The 21350-nt window shown below is 37.9% G+C and overlaps 1 protein-coding gene across 1 annotated transcript in view; it reads left to right on the plus strand.

The window, feature by feature from the left end:
- LOC150080133 (uncharacterized) overlaps positions 1-21350 on the plus strand; it is a 348537-nt gene that overhangs the window by 89743 nt on the left and 237444 nt on the right. Inside the window, exons 5-6 of the mRNA XM_090380622.1 lie at positions 9658-11445; positions 18064-18270. Coding sequence (XP_090236748.1) covers positions 9658-11445; positions 18064-18270 — 1995 coding nt within the window. The remainder of the gene's footprint in view (positions 1-9657; positions 11446-18063; positions 18271-21350) is intronic.

Here is a 21350-nt window from a genome sequence, read left to right on the forward strand (position 1 = left end):
AGCCCAAAAAAAAAAAAAAAAAAAAAAAACCCCTTATTTTACTCATCCACTCGCTCCAAATGTTTGTCAAGTTTTGCCTTGATTCTATTTAAGCTATCAACTTCTACAACGACAGATGGAAGTTTGTTCCAGCAATCAACCACCTGCTGGCTAAAGGCAAACTTCTGCACATCTATCCTACAACCGTCTTTCCTCAATTTGAATTTATGCCCTCTCAGACACCAGTCTCCAGACACTGTAATTTGCAAAACTTAAGCCTTTCTTTGTAAGAGCAACCCTTTGTTCCATTCACTAATCTTGTTGCCCTTCTCTGTACTCGTTCCAACAGCTCTACATCCTTCTTAAAATGAGGCCTCCAGACTTGTATACAGAACTCAAAGTGTGGTCTGACCATTGCCTTATTCAAGGTGATAATCACCTCCTTATCCCTGCTAGAAATTTTCCTGTATATCATTGCAGACCGTCTGCACTGCTCAGAAAACTTCATATCTACCTGCACAATTTCCCCCAGGTCCTTTTCATTCTCTACCACTGTGTGTGTAACCACAGAGTTGATACGTTACTCTGGGATTACTGCTTCCCATATGTAGTACTTTTACATTTGTCAATGTTAAAATTCATTTGCCACCTCTCAGCCCATCTACTCAACTTTTCTAGATCCTGTTGCAGCAGTGTACTGTGATTAGTGTCATTAACAACCCTGCCAATCTTCGTATTGTCTGCAAACTTGGACATAAACCTGATATACCATTATCAATATCATTTATAAATACAGAAAACAACAATGTACCCAACACTGAACCCTGAGGAACTCCACTAATAACATTAGTCCACGAAGAGCAATGTCCATTGATTACCACTCTCTGTCTTCTCCCACTCAACCATCCCTTTATCCCTAGCAGCATTTTGCCTCCAATGCCACACTGCTCCAATTTGTGCAGCAGTCTTCCATGTGGAACAGTATCAAAGACTTTTCTAAGATCCAAATATATGATATCAAAGTTATTCGTTGCCTCCAGTTCCTTTGTGACTACATCATAGTATCCTTTCAAAGTAGTCAGACAAGACTTCCCCTTAACAAAGCCATGCTGTGTCCGAGCTGTAACTGAAGTTTTTTCTAGATGATCCTGCAATGCTTCTTTAACCAGTGCCTCCATTAATTTCTCTGGAACGGAAGTTAAACTAACAGGTCTGTAATTATCTGTCTCCCCCTTTGATCCTCCTTTGTGGATTGGGGTCACATTTGCACATCTCCAGTCCAGGGTACCTCTCCTGAGTCCAGGGAAGCTCTCATAATTGTTATGGCTAAGGGTTTGCTTTACTTCCTTTGCCGCCTCCTTTAATATAACTGGATCCACCCCAGGTGCCTTTCTTGTATTTATCTTCAACAATTTCTCCTCCACTTTACTCTCAGTTATTACAAGATTCTCTAGCTTACTGGCAGAGTTGAATACACCTCTGGCATTCCCCTCCCTGAATAACTCCTCATGTGTGAATTTCGACGCAAAAATATTAATTTAGTTTGTTAGCTACCTGAGCAGGATCATCGACAGTTGAACCATCGATATCAAGTGGACCAATCTGATTCCTCCCCTTCCTTCTAGAGTTTACATAAGTAAAGAAATCTTTGCTGTTTTTCTTGGCCAAAGATTTCTTGTAATCTGCCTTCGCCTGCCTAACCTCCTTTGTAACTTGGTTACAGACCACCTTATATCTATCATATACTTCTGTGTCACATGTTAATTTATATGTATCCCATGCATTTTTTTCTCTATCACATGTGTAATTAGTTCATCTGACATCCATTTACGCCTAAATCTTGAACAATATTTCTTTGTTGGTATGAAAAGTCTAGTAGCTTCCAACATTAATTCTTTGAATGCTTCCCATTTTGAATTTGCTGTTGGTAACATCATCAGTTGGCTCCAACGTATAGAATTTAAATACTGTCTCAGACCACCGGAGTCAGCTTTACGAAAACAAAAACCCTTCCCTTTACCCTTGATGGTAGTTACCTCTTTGAGTAAATCCCACTTCAGTACACTGTGATCATCACAATGTGCTGAAGTGGGATTACTCCCTCTAGTTGCCTCCGAGCATGCTGCTGTAGAAAACAATCATCCAATAAATCCACAAAAGCCTTGCTAGTGTGTGTGTGTGACCAACCCACAAATTCCAGTCAATATCCGGGAAATTAAAATCCACCATTATAAGACACTCTAATTTACTGGCCCACTCTATTTCTCTGCACAATTGCTCATTATACTCATCAGATTCATTAGGCCTATAACACACACCTACTCTAATTTTTCCTTTCCCAGTACTTATGTCACACCAAACAGATTCAGCATTGCATTGTCCACCAACATCAATTGGATGCACTTCCTTAGATTTTATGTGTTTCTTAACTAACAGCATAACCCCTCCGACCTTCCTGTCCTGTCTATCCTTTCTGTACACGTTGTACCCCCCAAATTCCAGTTCTGCACTGTGTCTGTGTGACACCATGTCTCTGATATTCCAACAATATCTGCCTTTGATGTCTTGATTAGCACTTCAAGCTCATCGAATTTATTAACAATACTTCTAGCATTGTTGTACATGCAAAGTATACATGCACCTGTTTCTACTCTTTGTTACCTTAACACACAGCCCATGTATTTACTTGTTCCACTATGGCTCCCCAGCAGTCCTGGAATTTCCCATTGCCTTGCTTTCCAGGTTACTGCTCAATTTGCATTTCAATAGAATTAGTGCAAGAATCACTTTTACCTCTGCCAGCGTCTACTGTTAATCTATTAGTCCGTGTATCCCCCCCTCCAAGCTAGCAGTTTTCCAACCCACCTAACACTGCCTCGATAGCATCAGCAAATATTCTTGCACCCTTTCTATTTAAGTGTATTCCATCCCTGTAGAAGCAGTCTCTCCTGTTAACAAGCACAGATCAGGCTGAGAAAAATTCTACCCCTTGAGCCTTGCACAATCTCTCCAGGACCGAATTGATCGACAAGGCTCGCATCATATACTCCCTCTTATCGTGTCTGGGCAGAATTGCAGACACTTTCAAATTCAACCCTAACTCACGGCTTTTTTTTTTTTCAGCATTGTCTTGTATTTTTTAAGTAATTCTGCTGGTCTCCTACTCTTAATATCATTAGTGCAAATGTGTACAACATTTGCAACAATATCACCCTTTGGTCCCTTAAAATATGATATCTGTCCTACAACTTCATCAACCTTTGCCCCTGGCACATACTCTGGTCACGTTCCATATATCCTTTTTTGCACAAAGTTTCCCGTTTCCCTGACAATAGAGTCACTTACAACAACTAGTTCCTTTGGGACCAGCGCATTCTGCCTTGAGGGTTGCTGCTGCTGTGTTGCGTGATGTTAAAGTGCAATCTCTGACATTGATGTGGGCAGCTGAGAGCGTGATGGGCCCCCCCCTCAATTAAATCCTTCGAGGGCATCCACCCTGTCCTTCAAGCTCTCATATAAGCCCAGAACAATGCCGATTTGGCGCCTGATTTCCTCGCACTCCTTACATTGCGCGCGCGCGCGCAGCGCGCGCACACACACACACACACACACACACACACACACACACACACACACACACACACACAGACATTCCCTTTGTCAATATCATGTCCCATTCCTGATTGCTCAACAAACATCAAACAAGCAGTGCATTTCAATAGACTAATTCAGAGGACAATCACCCCCCCCCTCAGTTCTCCCCTGAGCCACATCGCTTCCACTAGTTTGAGCCTTTTGCTTTGCTGCTCTGGTCTGAGTCATGATTTCTATTCAAGTTCAATAAAATTCCAATACAAAATATAACCCTAAACCTATATCCCAATGCAGGTATGACACTATATATATGTATTTCGGTATAGAATATTATCTCCGAGTTATGTTATATGACTTTCTTATCCTCTGTCTACTTATATGTATTAATTTATGATGTTATGTTTGTAATAACTAGGTCACTATATTTATTTAGTTAAAAAAGTACAATTCAATTGACAATGAAATTTAATAAGATTAATAAATTTTACTGATTAATTGATACTACTATACTCGCTATCTAGTTTTCCGTTAAACCTTACGCTACCACATGTATCGTATGACATTGACGGCAAGTTACGAACAGTTAATCTACGGACACGAGGTATTATTTATTTTCCAAATCATGCTATCTAAATTCAAAATAAACCACTGAGCTTACTAGGTCTATAAGCTACTTATAGAAAATAATTTAATCTAACAATTAAGTCAATAAAGTAGCTAAGTATAATTAAAAGCTTAGCGTTCGCTTGAGCTGCAAAACCTGTCCACACATGGATTTCATACCCTTACCGATACTAAGTAATAACCTACAAAATCTCTGTCTAAATTCAATTTAAACTTTGTTACTAGGAATATAAAGCAACTCTAAAAAATACATTAATGTGCCAATTTAAGTCAATAAAAAAGCAAAAACTTTCTATTTCCTGGAGCTGTAAAAACTTCGCCTGTTCACATGTACTCTCGCAACCACTCAGTTTGTTACCAAGAATGGCGTATAGCGTGTCTGTGTGATGCTGATGCTGGTAAGATTCCTGTTATTTTTTTCTCTGATTGGCAAGGACTATTACTCAGTTTACATTGTATGGCACTGATAAAATTCTGAATACTGCACATTAGCATCATTGGAGGATAAGTAATTAGGCATGTCGTTTGCTAACGTTACATTATTACACAATGCCACTTTCATGAAAAGGTTTATGTTGGTTACATGTAGCGATTTTGTTGGGAGTAATTCTTCCACAGCCTTTATTGTTTTCTGTGTGATGATTATATCTTCATTTTTCTGAATGTTTTCAGGTTGATATGAAGAGGTACAGCAATGAATTAGTGATAGTTATTTGTCTTCTGCACCAGCAGTTAGTCTCCATAGCCAGGTGGGAAGGAGCAGCAGCAGTGCGTAGCACACGCTTCTTGATTAGACCGGGGTTTGAGCCCGTCACCACCAAATGCGGAGGATGCGGAAAGGTCAGGGAATGACCACCGCATATCCCGGAGCAATATGGCCTTAGTTGCTAATGCTCCTAAAAACCAAATAACAAACAGCAGCACCAGTTGTGCATTTGTTTAAACAGAAATATTTAAACACCTATGGTGATTTTGTATAATATTTTGCAGCCCAAGGTAAAATATACTCACATTCTGCTTCATTCAAACAACACTTATGAAAACAAATAAGTAGGCGTATAACCAGTAAAATAAAATATCTTTAATCACAAATAGATACTTGTAGCTTTCAAGGCTGAACGTGCCTCTTTATCAACAGAAATGGAAACTTTAGAGATAAAATTATTCAAACGGACACAGTTGTGTGAGCAATGAGGTGTGCGATTGCACAAGGTAGGCCAATCAATCATTAAATTGGTGTTCATTGTTGCTGCATGGACGTGCATAGTTTTTTCTCCAGCGCTCATATAGACTTAAAACGGTTGCTTTGTGGTGTGGTGTAGTCTCATGCCTTTGCAGCGGTTCGTGGCTCTCGAATTACACAATATATTCAGGCGCCTCCGTAGCCAGGTGGGAAGGAGCAGCAGTGCGTAGCACACACTTCTTGATTAGACCGGGGTTCGAGCCCGTCACCACCAAATACGGAGGATGCGGAGCAATATGGCCTTAGTTGCTAATGCTCCTAAAAACCAAATAACCATCCACTACAATATATTGAGTGACTCTAACCAGTGGCGGTGGCGAAAGGTCGGCAGTGGTCTATTACTTCGTAGTCACACTTGTGATTGAGGTCATGGTGGGTGGACCAGAAGTGTTCCGCAATTGCAGACTGGTCGGTCTCAAAAGGCGAATCGCTCTGCCGTGTCCTGCAAGGCGGTCTTGAAGATGTCTCGAGGTCTCTCCTATGTAGCAGCTGTCACAGTCTTTGCAGGCACTGCTGCATAAGAGAGGGGTGACCGAGGTCTTTACATTGGAAACTAGAGAACGTAAGTTTCTACCAGCTGCCTGGTAGAAACTTATGTTCTACTAGCTGCCTGGTAGAACGTAAGTTTCTACCAGGCAGCTGCATGCATTTTATGCGGTATTCTCGGAGGATTTTTGAGATAGTATCCAGGCCCTAATATCCAGGCCCGACATGCCGGGAATGTAGGCGGTAGGTACATTGTCCTGAGTTGATGGTGGTCTCGGGTGGACTGTGAGCTCCTGCCAATGCCTGGTAGAAACTTATGTTCTCTAGTTTCCAATGTAAAGACCCCGGTCACCCCTCTCTTATGCAGCAGTGTAAAAAGTACATAGTCTGCAAAGACTGTGACAGCTGCTACATAGGAGAGGCCTCGAGACGTCTTCAAGATTGCCTTACAGAACACAACAGAGCGATTTGCCTTGAAACACTTATGAAAATTTATTTTCACTTTTGAACAGAAGTGTACTTAAATTCTCTTCTTGAGTTAAAATAAAAACTAGCCATTTCAGTCCTTGGGTAATTTTTTCTTTTCCACACCAAAATCAAGAAAGCAGTTTTGCAGTATTGTAAGGTGAACTACCTAAATTATCTTTCATTTACAGATCTTTCAAAATGCAGTAAAATGTCAAAAAATTACATTATTCTTCATTATTCTCAAATCCATATGCTTTACATCATGACCATTGCTTAAATTGCTGTCCTTTTCAGTCTGAGTTGCACATTATAGCCTTCGTTGCTAATGCGCCAATAAAATCAAAATCAAATCAAATTCAGTCTGAGTCCCTTACCTCAAGTTGTCTTCTTTGTCAGTCATTGTATTTGATCACATCACTGATGAATTCTGATTAATTTTGCAGCACTGATAAATTCTTCATAATAGCATTACCTCAGAACTTTAGAACAGAAATGATAATTTTTTGTATTTTTTTCTATCAGACAGAATGACTGGCTTGTACCTTGCCCGTTTTCTAACCTTAATTTAGATTCTTAGTTCCTGTCAAGTCTGTTAAACTGTCAATTCTTTACATTATGAAGGAGCTGTTTTGAATAGCTCTGTAAATAAGTTCTGGTTCAAATAATAGGATTAATTATTTTACAATTTAACCAACAGTTTGCTGCTCTGCTTACTTTTATGTTATAAATAAATAAATTAATTAAAAAAAATAAATAAATAAAAAAGTTCAGTGTTTAATATGACCTGCAGTCAAAATAGGTTATGATGACTTGATATAATAACCCATTTACTCCTGATGAAATAATGGTGGATATTCCCATTTTTAAAATGTTGTGTTAAGAATGTATAAATTTTAATAAAAGAAAATGTGTAAATAGGATTAATAAAATTTAATATTTCCTAACTGGTCCAGAGTACAAAATTACACAGCTAATTGCTTATGGCTAATCTTTAAATATCTTATTAGCCCTAACATAATGGAAAATGAAATTTACTTTAATTTAGTTTTTTAAGCTGCCCCCCCCCCCCCAAAATTCTATCCTCAAACATTGGCATTGTTCTTACCTACCTATGGGGTGGCTGAAAACCTCCCAGAGGGAAAAAAAGAGCAATAATAAATAAATATACAATCTCTGGGACAGTATCTTTATACTATCTGTACAGGTAGTACAGAACCTCAGCTAAACATCAGAAAACAGAACTTTGTCCTAAATGAGGGCTCACCAGTTGACAGACTGGTCAGAATCCAGACCGCCACTGATTTTTCACAGACAGTAAAACAGTGAATAATATAAACCTGTCATTAATTTGTACATAAAGTAACTATTTCAGTTTTGCATTTTTGTAAATTAATGAGATGTTGACATTTATAAAAATGTCAGTTGCAGATTATACTAAATGGCACCTTTCTTTGTGTTCTCTAATAATAAGTAAGTACTCTGTATTGAAAGGAAATAAAAAATGTTATTATGAACTTTACTCAATGTTTTGTTAATTTTATGCCAAAAATATATCTGGATTGCAGTGAATTACATTTATGATTTTACTAATACAGACCATACAAAAAAACAAAACACAAAAAAGAAACTAATTTATTTTTAAGTTTTCAAGCTTTTTGTTTAGACAGTTTTTTTTTTTTTTTTTTTTTTAGGAGCATTAGCAACTAAGGCCATATTGCTGTGGGGATATGCGGTGGTCATTCCCTGACCTTTCCGCATCCTCCATATTTGGTGGTCACAGGCTTGAACCCCGGTCTAATCAAGAGGCGTGTGCTACGCACTGGGCGCCTCCGTAGCCAGGTGGGAAGGAGCAGCAGTGCATAGCACATGCTTCTTGATTAGACCGGGGTTCGAGCCCGTCACTACCAAATACGGAGGATGCGGAAAGGTCAGGGAATGACCACTGGATATCCCAGAGCAATATGGCCTTAGTTGCTAATGCTCCTAAAAAAAAAAAAAAAAAAATCCAAAATAACAAAAAAAAAGTGCTACGCACTGCTGTTCCTGCCCACCTGGCTATGGAGGCACCATATCTTTCATCTTCTCAACTATCCATCTGATGCATGGTACTAATAAGTACTATAGGTTCTAATACCTCTCGTGTTTGGGGTTTTCTTTAAAAAAAAAAAAAAAAAAAAAAAAAAGGACAAACAAATGGTTCTTGTGTTTCTCGACATAAAAGACGTTCTTGTTACACGTTTTGTGCCTTGTGGAATAACTATGAGTAAGGAAGCATACTTTGAAGTTCTCAGAGTTCATGAGAAACGTCAAGAAATTTCCAGTGTGAATTGGTTTCTCCATCAAGACAATGCCAGGCCCCATGTGGCTAATATTGTGCAGCCAGTGATCACTGCCATAGGTGCCGAAGTTCTGCCACATCCCCCTTATTCATTAGACTTATCCACATGTGATTTCTTCCTGTTTCCATGTCTGAAGACAGCACTGAAAGGCAAGTGTTTCACATTGGACAGTGATGCTCGCAGAGCCACAACAGAAGCACTTCGCAGTCTTTCCAAAAATGGCTTGCAAGAAGTATTTAATGTGTGGGTTGGTGGCAAAAGCAAAAGGTGTAATGTTCAAGGAAGAGTATTTCGAGAAGGAGAAATCCACACAAGATTCAGATGATGAAAATTAAGATAAGATCTTGCACAAGTCCACCAATTAAATGATTACCCTTGTAGCATCAGAATAAAGAATACAATTATAAAGTTTTTTTAATTATTTCTTGTGTTTTATTCAAGAAAAGCTAAATTGTGTATGAAATCAACTATGCATATGCTTGGAATTTTTTTCACGTCATCTTTAACCCAGGAGGAGAGTTAAAGATGGAAAACGAGTAAACTTTTCCTCCAATCATTTAATCTCTGCCTCTTCCCCCCACACATCATCAGATCTTGATATTGTTACCTTTTTATTGTGTTTAAGATTTGTGTTTTCCACAAAGGAAACTTGTTCAATCGAAACCTGTGTTGACTCTCAGAACATCTTGTTTTTAATGTTTTAATCATAAAATCTCTTTCGGAAAAGAATATGAATAAAGGAATAAGATAAATCAATCATAATATGAGTTGAGAATAACTTAATAAATGAAAATGTTAATTATTTTTTAAGTACCTTCTTAAATTTATAAGGATTTTATTTTATCTTAGGTAGTGTGAAAGTAAACTTAACTCTTCTTTAAATAGGAAGTTATATATAAAAATATTGATTTTATTTCATTTCAGAAAGTGTAGCCAGTTTACAAGAGCCATTGTCATTTACAGATCTTGCCAAGAGTGTCGAGAAGGAAGAAAATAAGTTCACGGAGAAAGAAAATAAAGCACAAGGAGAGAATAAGTGTAAAGACAAAAGTCGAAAAATAAAGAAAGTTGCTTTGGAGAAACAGAGCAAAAAGAAGTCAGTTCAAGAGATGGCATTTCAAGAAGAAAAGGAAATATTGGAAACTGATGTCAGTTCAGAAACTAAGGAGGAGGTAATTGAGGAAAATCTACTTACTGGAAAGGAGAACAAAGTTCAAGAACAGGATAAGACTTGGAAAGTAAAAACAAAGTTTGATAAACAGTTAAAAAAGAAGCAACTTCAAGAAGTATCAACTGTAACTCATAATGAAAAAGATCCCACAGAAATTGACATTGAAGGAGCTGAAATGGACAGATCTCTGTGTAAGGATCTAGAAAAGAAGACCTCAAAACGATTGGAACAGTATTCTGTAAGAAAAGAATTTGGCAATAAGGTTTCATCCCCAAAAGAAAGTACTGTGCTATCCGAAATTACACGGTTAAAAGAAGATGCAGTCTCATCACACTTACGGAAAAAAAGGGATCGACAGTGTCTTAAAAAGGGATCTACTTCTAGACTTCATGATGTTGATAACACAGAGAATGAAGCTGAAGAAAATATAGAGGAGGAGTGCCACGTGCCACAGCTCCTACCTGAAGAAAGAACAACAGCATTGGAGGAACCTTCAAAATTAAGTTCTCTTAGTACAAAAAAAGGAGTTGATGTTCATAAAGATGAAAAGAGGCAAAAGGGATATAAAATATTAGAAAAGGGTGAGGATAAAGAAGAGAGGAAAACTGATAAGCAAGACCTAGATAATAATAAGAAGGGGAAGCCACCAGTTCAACAGTCACAAGTTGAGAAGCAGAGAGAGAGAGAACAGTTAGGTATAGAGAGAAGAAATGAAAAGCAGTCAGGATTGTCACCACCTGTTAAGAAAAGAAAAGTACCCAAAGATCAAGTAGATAAGCTTGATAAAAAGGCTGATAAGCAAATGTCTAGCTTGCCTAAGAAAGGTAAGGCTGTACGAGATACAGAGAATGCAATTGAAGAAGAAAAAAAACAAAAGGGTCATAAAATAACAGAAAATATTGAGGAGAAAGAAGAAGGGAAAGCAGAGAAGTGTGATGTTGACTTTATTAAGAAAGAAAAAGCACAGAAGGAGCAAACAGAGAGGAATGTGAAACACACAGAAGAGGAAATGGACAAAAGAAAAGAAAAGCAGTCACCACTATTTAAAAGGAAAAAAACCCCTAAGGATCACATAGATACACTTGAGGATAAAACACAGAGGCAGATATCTACTCTCTTATCTAAAAAAGGAAAAATATTGAGAGATGTAGAAGATATTACAGAAGAAGAAAAAGTTTACAAGCAGACATTGTCTGCACTTTCCCCTAAAAGGATAAAACCAAAAGAGCTTCTGGGAGAAGCAGACCTGAAAGAGTTTAATGTTACTGTAAAAGAAACAGAAATCGAGCAGCTAAGTTTATCAGAAGAGGAAGGAAAGGTGGAACATGAAGAATCTTTTTCTGTAAAAAAAGGAAAACCACAGTTAGAGCAAATTGACCTTTTTGAAAAGGAATTATATGAGGAATCAGAAACAAAATTAGATGATGATGATGATGATGAAGAAGAAGAAGTGGAGGAAGATGAGTCACTTTCATCTAAGGAAGATGGCAAAAGTGATGTGCCAAAGAAGAAGCAAGGTACAAAACCAGTTCCAACTTTACGTAAGTATATATCTTGGATGTATACATCTTGGATATATAATGATTGCAATTTTAAAAAGTGTTTGTTTAGCATAAATTAGTTACAAATTTTTTCCCTATTTGTAATTGTTGATCATAATCTTCCTTTATTAACTTATTATTTTAAGAAATCTTACTTGGGATGTAGTAGTGATAAATGATGTAAGAAAGCAAGCTTATATAGCATTGTCTCAAAAAAAAACAAAAAAAAAAAAAAAAAAACACTACACTTTTCACCCAGCCTTATCATCCAAGTATCTGTCTAGTTCTTCCTTGAATATATTCAAACCATACACTTCCACAACAACAGATGGAAACGTGTTCCATCAATCAATCACCTGCTGGCTGAAGGCAAAGTTCCACACATCTATCCTGCAACTATCCTTCCTCAACATAAATTTATGCTCCTTCATGTGTGTAGTCTCAGCAAGAGGAAGAATGCCATTCACATACAATCCATTCAAGACCTTAAACACCTCAATCAGATCACCTCACAGGTGCCTAGTCTCCGATACTCTGCAATTTGCAGAACTTAAGCCTTTCTACATAAGAGCATCCAATTGTTCCTTTCCAGTCTGGTTATTCTTCTCTGCACCCATTCCAGCAGATCTACATCCTGCCTAAAGTCCGGCCTCCAGACCTGCATACAATACTGAAGAAGCAGCCTAACCATGTCCAGATGTACAGTATAATCACCTCCTTATCCCATTTAGCAAAGTTTCTGTTATAATAGGAGATTTTAACTTCCCAGATATAGACTAGAACTTGTGGGTTGGTCATTCGCACACTAGCAAGACTTTTGTGGATTTATTGGATGATTGTTTTCTACAGCAGCACGTTTGAGAGGGAACCAGAGGTAGTAACACTCTTGATCTGATTATCAGTTAGAGATTATTCATCCCTTAAGAATCTGCAGATAAAGGAACCACTAGGAGGCAATGATCATAGTGTACCGATGTGGGATTTACTCAAAGATGTAACTACCATCAGGGGTAAAGAGAAGGATTTTTGCTTTCATACAGGTGACAACAGTGGTCACAGACAGTTTTTAAATTCTATACAGTGGGACATTGGTGATGTTACCAGCAGCAAATTCTAAATGGAAAGCATTCAAGGAATTAATCTTAGAAGCTACTAGACTTTTCATACCAACTAAGAAATATTGTTCAAAGTTTAGGATGTTAGATGAACTAATGAAACTCGTGGCAGAGAAGAAAAATGCATGGGATGCATATAAATTATCAGGAGATACACGTGCCTATGGTAGGTATAAGATAGTCTGTAATCACGTCACAAAGGAGGATAGGCAAGCAAAGGCAGATTACAAGACATCTTTGGCAAAGGATGCAAATAACAGTAAAGACATCTTTACTTATGTAAAGTCTAGAAGAAAGAGGATGAATCAGGATGGTCCACTTGATATTGATGGGTAGATCATTGAAAATTCTGCTCAGGTAGCTAACAAACTGAATGAGTATTTTGCATCTTCATTCACACGTGAGGAATTCTGTAGAGAAGTGCAGGCCAGAAGCTTATCAAACTCTAACAGGAAGTTAAATGATTGTGTAATAACTGAGAGCAAAGTGGAGGAGAAATTGTTGAAGTTAAACATAAGAAAGGCACCTGGGGTGGTTGGGGGTCTATCCAGTTATATTAAAGGAGGCAGCAAAGGAAGTAGGCAAACCCCTAGCCATAATTATGAGAGCATCCTTGGACTCAGGGGATGTCCCCACGGACTGGAGATGTGCAAATGTACCTCCAGTTCACAAAGGGGGATCATAAGATGACACAAGTAATTACACACTTGTTAGTTTAACTTCTGTTCTGGGGAAAATAATGGAGTAATTGGTTAAAGAAGCATGGCAGGGTCATCTAGACAAGACTGCAGTTATTGTTCAGATGCCATAACTTAAGGGGAAGTGTTACCTGACCAATTTGATTGGATACCACAATATGGTTACAAAGGAACTGGATGCAAAAAAATAATTTTGATATCATATACTTGGATTTTAGGAAAGATTTTGATACTGTTGCACATGGAAGACTACTGTACAAGTTGGAGCAGTATAGCATTAAGGGCAAGTTGCTGCTATTGATAAAGGGATGGTTGAGTAGGAGAAGACAGAGAATGGTAATCAATGGACACTACTCTTCTTGGACTAATGTTATTAGTAGAGTCCCCAAGGTTCATTGTTGGGTCCATTGTTGTTTTCTGTATTTATCAATGATATTGATGAAGGTATATATCAGGCTTAATGTCCAAGTTTTGTAGATGATACAAAGGTTGGCAGAGTTGTTAATGACAGTATGCTACTGCAACCAGGATCTAGAAAAATTGGGCAGATGGGTTGAAAAGTGGCAGCTGAAGTTTAACATTGGCAAATGCAAAGTGCTGTATATGGGCAGCAGTAACCCTCGAGTAACATACCAACTGTGCGGTACTACACTCAGGGTAGTGGAGAATGAAAAACACCTGGGAGTAATTGTTCAGTCAGATATGAAGTTTTCTGAGCAGTGGACAGGATGCAAGAGTAGCTCATGGAATCTTGTCAATGATATACAGGAATTTTGCTAGCTGAGATAAGGAGGTGAATATCCCCCTTGTATAAGGCAATGGTCAGGTCACACCTTGAGTACTGCATACAGGTCTGGAGGCCTCATTTTAGGAATGTAGAGCTCCTGGAACAAGTACAGAGAAGGGAAACAAGATTAGTGAGTGGAAGAAATGATTGTTGTTACCAAAAAGACTTAAGGTCTGCAAATTGCAATATGTGGATACTGACTGCAGTGTGATCTGATTGAGGTGTATAAGGCCTTGAATGGTTTGAGCAAGCTCAATGCTGATGGAATCCTTCCTCTTGCTTAGATTCTGCACCTGAGGGGGCATAAATTCAAAGTGAGGAAAGACAATTTTAGAATAGATGTGTGGAAATTTACCTTTAGCCAGCTGGTGGTTGATTGCTGGAAGAAACTTCCATCTGTTGTTGTGGAAGTTGACAGTTTAAATAAATTCAAGGCTGAACCAGACAAGCTTTTGTAGCCTATGGATGGGTGAAACAGGAAGGGTTTTTTGGCTGATGCTATATAAGATTGCTTTCTTGCATCATATGCCTCTACTAATGCTAATGGTAATCATTGACAAAACCTCTATGAGTTGTCCTGGCAGCATGTCTGCACTCAGAGAATTTCATATATGACTGCAAATCCCCCCCCCCCCCCAGGTCTCTTTCATTTTTCCACTACTCTCAGTACCACATATTTGATAAGTTACTCTGGGATTATTGCTTGCATTTCAATATTAAACTTCATCTGCCATTTCTCAGTCCTAATTGTTGTCTAATAATAAGTCGGATTTTTGTACTATCCTAAATATAGGCAAATTTTACTTGATATACTTTTGAATTTTCATTTATTGTTCTCCCAGAATTATATCTGGAACGTGGTTTGGAAAGATTTATTTGAAACATTTGTTATTATTTTTGATTAAAAAACACAAAAACAAGGAAAGCAATAATCACCTGTGATGGAGAGTTAGAGGCATACATAATATTCAAATTTCATGTACTTCACAGCACACCAAATTTGAAATAAATTTTGAAAAAATTTGAAAATGAAAGCGAATAATAGCATGTAATATATGTAAATTTAAGCATTTTTTTAGAACTATTTATACATATAATAAGCAGAAATATATGTGCATGCAGATGTTTTAAATTTTGTACATTTAACAGTTTTTAAAACAGGAAAACAGAAGAGGCTAATAGCTTCATCTTTAATATTTTGTCTGCAGTTTTTTTTTTAAAATTTCAAATAGGATTAAATTTTTTTTTGAAAATACACTATGTGGACAGAAATCATGGGTTAACTACCTAGTAACGGGTAGACCCACCTTTCCACAGGTATTTCCGTCCATGCTTGCTGCACTGCTGTCCATAATTCCGTCGCATTCCTGGGTGGAGGATCCAAAGCTTTAATGGACCTTTCCACAGCATCCAAAAGATTCTCTACAGGGTTCAGTGAATGGGGAGGATGCTCTTTAAACCATGTTCTAGTCACCATGTCGCCGACCGGGCTAGCCGGGTGGGTAAAGTGCCTGCCTGGCAACCCAAAGGTCGTGGGTTCGAATCCCGCCTCGGGCTTAGATCAAAGTACTGCAAAAACCTTGGGAGGTGCATTATGGCCACAGAAGCCGATGTGCCAACTACCAAAAAAAAAAAAAAAAAAAAGTCACCATGTCCCTGTGGGGGAGGCGCATTGTCCTGCTGGAAGAGTCCATTGCCCTGTGGGTGCATGATGATCATGAAGGGATGCAGTTGTCTGCGTGGATGGACACCAGAGGTCTCAATGTTTGGCAATTGAACAGCTCCAGACCTACCATCCACCTGCCTGAACAGTTCCTTGTTGACATGATGGGTGCATAGCTTCATGCGGTTTCCGCCAGATGTGCACCCTCCCATCCGCTTGAAATAACTGTAAACGGGACTCATTGGACCAGGATACCCATCTCCAATGATCCAAAGTCCAGTGCCAGTTTAGAGTCCTGTGTCGTAGTGATAGAAATGGAACTCTGGTGGATATCCAGCTCCCATAACCTATTGTGGCTAATGATCGCGTGATGGTCTTGATAGAGACATTTCTTGTTGAAGTCGGCAGTGATTTGTGCCACTGTCACTCTCCGGTTGGCTGAAACAATGCGAGACAGAAATTGATGGCCATGTTCATCCACCACCTTTCTCCTCCCACAGTGCTGTCCACGATGAGATGTTATTCAGGAAATGGCATATTCCCCATACTCTCTTGGTACTGTTGAATGGGGATAGTGCAATTTCTGTACCACCTCTGTGATAGAGTGATCCATGTGTCGGGCACCCACTATCATCCCTCTTTCAAAGTCGGTTAACTCAAGATGTTTATCCAAATTTCATGTTACCATCTGACATCAAATTACCATCTATGTGAATGCACTGTCAAGTGGTGGGTTTGTCCATTAGCTATAGGGGTGAAAGTGTCCAATTGCTCAGGAACCAGGTATCTCGTGAATTCTGTCCTTTCAGTGTAAAAAAACCATTTGTGTTTTTTGGTGGCAAAAACACCATTTTTTTTTTAAATATTTAATTTTTTTATTAAAAACTAAAAAAATGCTTGCATTAAGTATTGCAGTCCATTAAGAAAAGATGAAATATTGGTTATTCCAAGCAGAATCCTAAACAACCCATGAACTTTTTTCAGAAATTGAAAAGAAAGTTTAATCTGTAATCAGTATCACTATACCTGATACTGCAGTATCAGGTATAGTGCTACTGTATTTGTTAGGGCACCACTACTGCAGGGTTAAACACTTCATTCATGTCTCTATGCAGGTGCCTACTTTTCAGATACTGCAGTTTACAAAACAGTGTTCCTTCTTGGTAAAATTACCCCTTTTGTGCCCAACTAATCTGTACTCTGCACCTTTCCAACAGCAAAATGAGGCTTCCAGTACTGTATGCAGTACTCAAGATGTGCCTTAACCATTGCCTTGTATAACAGGATAATCACTTATTTGTCTTCTGCTGCAAAAATTCATGTATATCATTAACAAAACCCCATGATTTGTAGCACCCTGTCTGCACAGCTCAGAGAACTTCATATAGGATTGTACAATTACTCCTGAGTCTTTTTACCATCACCACTAACGATGTGGTGGAGAATGAAAGTGAGTGTAGTACCTCCCAGTTAGTGTGTTCTTCTGCAGTTTTTTAGTGTTAAATTTGATGCAGATAATCTTTAATTGCCACTTTTTAGCCCATTTTTTCAGCTTAATTTATCCAGGTTTTGTTGGAGGAGTATACATTAATTATTGTCATTGCCTCCGTAGCCAAGTGGTCAGGAGCGGGAGTGCAGTGGCACACGCTCTTTGAGTAGACCGGGGTTCAAGCCCTGACTGCTAAATACGGTCGATCTGCCAACCTGCACTGGACCAGCGTGGCAGATTATGGTCCATTTCCCTCAGCATGAATTGTTGAGGAGGCTTCCATCCTGCAGTGGGTTGATAATGGCTGCAATTTACTCTTTTTTATTGTCATTGCAACCTTAATTACTTTGATTAACATCTTATCCCCTTTATACCCCCCTTTTGCCTTTTATTGGTTAGCCAGATCTTTAACCACTGTAGAAACTACCAACATCTCTGCAGCTTCCACACAAAACAGTTGTGTGACTATGTCAAAAGCTTTTCTAAAATTTATGTAGATTATAATTAAGTTATGTCAAATTTTGTTGAAATAATTGTGGGAAGCAGTTTAGTCAACATGGATGAACAGCGCTGCTTTTTGATGCCATTCCATGACAAATCCAGGTGTATTCTGAGGACTGAACAGGAGTCTGCTTGCTATTTGGCAGTGTACCTAATGAAATGAACATTCAGTACATTAAGCATGATTACATACAAAGGGGGGCTGCATGTTCTTAATTTTGGGTAATCATTTTATTTAACTTGGCAGTCTGAGTAAATTATTAAATATATATATATATATATGTATATATATATAGTTGATGTTGTGAACAGTTTCCCATCTATTATAAAAAGATACTAATACTTACTTGACTTGCTATTATTAGATCCTCTTCTGCCAAGTGCCCATAGTCCTTCTTCTGAGGAAACTGCCATCCGCGGACCCAGAATAAAGCATGTATGTCGAAGAGCAGCAGTAGTTTTGGGTCATCCTCGAGCAACATTTCCCTCTCCAACTGAATCTGAAAGGTTTAGTTTAAGTGCTTTACCTCAAGAAGAAAAACAGAAATTATTGGAAATTGAATTAAGAAGAAGTAAGTTAATGATATTTTATATTGTGAAGTAAACTTTAAATTAACGAAATTTCAAATTATTATTAATTTGAAACAAACAAGGTGATTGTCACAATTTAATCTTTGATTTCATTCATGCTTCAAAAGATTGTAAATTTATGCTTTTAATTTTATTTATAAAAATATGATGTAATTATGAATATGTAATGCTCTCATGATCATACTTTTGCAGAATGACTGCTGTCTGATGAATTATTGTCAATGTGTTATATCTGTGGAAATGTGTGTTCATGGGCTGATTCTCATGAAAAATCCTCCTGAAATAACTCAAAGAAAAACCCTACTCCATCTGCTTGAGATAAACTAACTACACCCTTGATTGAAAAGGATTTTAGAAATTTCTTCAGTCTTCAATGGGAATTGAATCCAGATACATTGTTATTAGCCAAACAAGTTACTGTATTTTTCATACTGTATTTTTCTTCCACATTGTGAAATTTCATATTGTCATCGTTTTTTTTTTTTTTTTTTTTTGTAGTTAGTTGCATTTATTCCTATTTCTTAAATGCTCTGCCTGTTCTTTAGACTATTTCCTCTTCTATCAACCAGGTTTGGAGAAACAGGAACAAATAGTTTGTTGCTGTGATTAACTGGTTGATGGGTTAGCATTAGTAGAGGCATATGATGCAAGGAAGCAAGCTTATGCAGCATCAGCCAAAAAAAAAAAAAAAAACCCTTCCATTTCACCCCTTCATTCGTTCCAAATGCCTGTCCAGCTCAGCCTTAAATTTAACTAGGCTATCAACTTCCACAATAAAGAATGGACCTCTGTTCCACGAATCAACTACCTGCTGGCTAAAGGCAAATTTCCACACATCTATTCTACAACTTTCTTTCCAACTACCTGCTGGCTAAAGGCAAATTTCCACACATCTATTCTACAACTTTCTTTCCTCAATTTGAAACGATGCCCCCCCCCCCCCAGGTTCTTAATCTGAGCAAGAAGAAGACTCCCATCAGCATTCAGCTTACTCAACCCATTCAAGGTCTTATACACCTCAGTCAGATCACCTCGCAGGTGCCTACATTGCAGGCACTGCAATTTGCAGAACTTAAACCTTTCTTGGTAAGAGCACCCCTTTGTTTCCCCCTCACCAATCTTGTTGCCCTTCTTTGTACTCATTCTAGCAACTCTACATCCTTCCTAAAATGAGGCCTCCAGACCTGTGCGCAGTACTCTAGGTGTGCCCTGATCATTGCCTTGTATAATGGGATAATCATCTTCCTGTCCCTGCTAGCAGAATTATTTGGATACTCAGTTTTTTTTTTTTTTTTTTTGTCTTTCCATTCCTGTCCTTCAGTTAAGTTATAAAAAATAGCAGTTGCACACATAATTGGCTAACTCCCTCCACATTCTGGAAATGGCAAATGACAGAGATACTTTATATGAGGTGCCCACTTCTTGTTCTGATCACCTAATTTGCAGTCAAAATAAAGTTAATATGCTTTCTAATAGAGGCATTATAGTCTATCTCTGTGAGATATCATTGTGTAATCACTGCATACATGGAAAGAGCTATCTGATGAATTAGTGCACTGACATAATATTTTCAAATCACATTCAACTGCAGTCAACACCAAAAACTATAAAAAGAGCACACGTTTACTAATAAGTAACAACATTACTCATAAATAAGTACATGAATAATTACTTAGAAAGAACATAAATAAGTAATAACAATACATATATGAAACTATTAATTACAGAAAAATTTACTTTTATGCCTTATGGGTAAATATACAATGAAATAAGTACTTTTCTCCAAAATAACAGCATGTTACTTATGATTCATATAATGACAAAAATTTTTTTCATTTTTTTGCTCATACTAGGACAGGCAGCTATAAAGCCAAAAAAAACACAACAAAATGCACACCAATGTGTTGTTGGCCCTCCTCTTACTTTGTTGATTGCTGCACTTTGTCATGGCATTGACTCTATAACGTTCTGAGTGTATTCCTGGAAGATCTCATGGATTAATGTCTCCTGTAGCTCTCTAAGTGTTTTTGTTTTCTTTTGCATTACTGAAACACCCATGTTGTTCCAATTCTCAATTGAATTGAGGTCTGGAATTTTCCCAGGCCATATTACTGTGCAAATTTATTTACCCTCCATACTAGCAACCATTTTTGCACCTGTGGACAGTAAAGACTGCAAAATAAATTACATTTATTTAAGCTGGAGTGCGACATTTCCTAAATTTGAAACTTTTGCTTCTAATTTTATGAAGTAGTGCTTATATTTTTGGCTCTATGACATGGAGCAGAATTATCCTGAAAAATGCAGTCGACAACATCCCCATAATGATCTCTAATTGTGGGAAGTGATTTTGCCTCAAGAATGTCCTTGTATGCTTCAACATTCACTGTACCCCTCACAAATTCAAGACAACCAACTCCTTTATGTAAAATACAGTCCCATATCATTTGAGATGCAGAATGGTGTACTGTGGAGATAAGTCAGAATGAAATTCTTCTCCCCTTTTTCGTCTAACAGTCTGCTGGCTGTCCGAATCATCAAGTGGAATTTTGATTCATCAGAGAAAATAACACATTTCCACTGAGCCTCAGACCAGCTGGCTTGCTATCTTATTTTGCCCACTTTGGATGCTGAGCTTTTATTTTTTGCATCAAAAGTTGCTTTTTCTTGGGTAACGTGCTACTAATCCTGATGAGAAAAGATGTCTACTTACTGTATCTTCCTCACATGCTGTCAGTGAGGATCTCTGTCCTGCACTACAGAAGATATCCACAGACTTCCACTTCCTTTCTTTCTGTTTAGCCTCCCAGTGTCTAATAAATATAATGTCACTGTTGACTGATTACAATGCATCCTTTTAGCTGTTTCATATGTAGAAGGTTCGCTACATTCAACACAGTGTAACTTTTCATACATGGTGTCAATTGTGAAAACTTAACTATTGCAATAGTACAGAATGCTGGACACATGGCATATGCACTGTATTTTTGCCACTAGGGTGATGCAATCATGTATGACATGTGACATCATCTAATAGAGCTTGAAAGAGATGGATGATGCA

This window comes from Mastigoproctus giganteus, chromosome 9 (genome assembly GCF_048544385.1).
Source record: "Mastigoproctus giganteus isolate SK-2022 chromosome 9, ASM4854438v1, whole genome shotgun sequence".
Lineage (NCBI taxonomy): Eukaryota > Metazoa > Arthropoda > Arachnida > Uropygi > Thelyphonidae > Mastigoproctus > Mastigoproctus giganteus.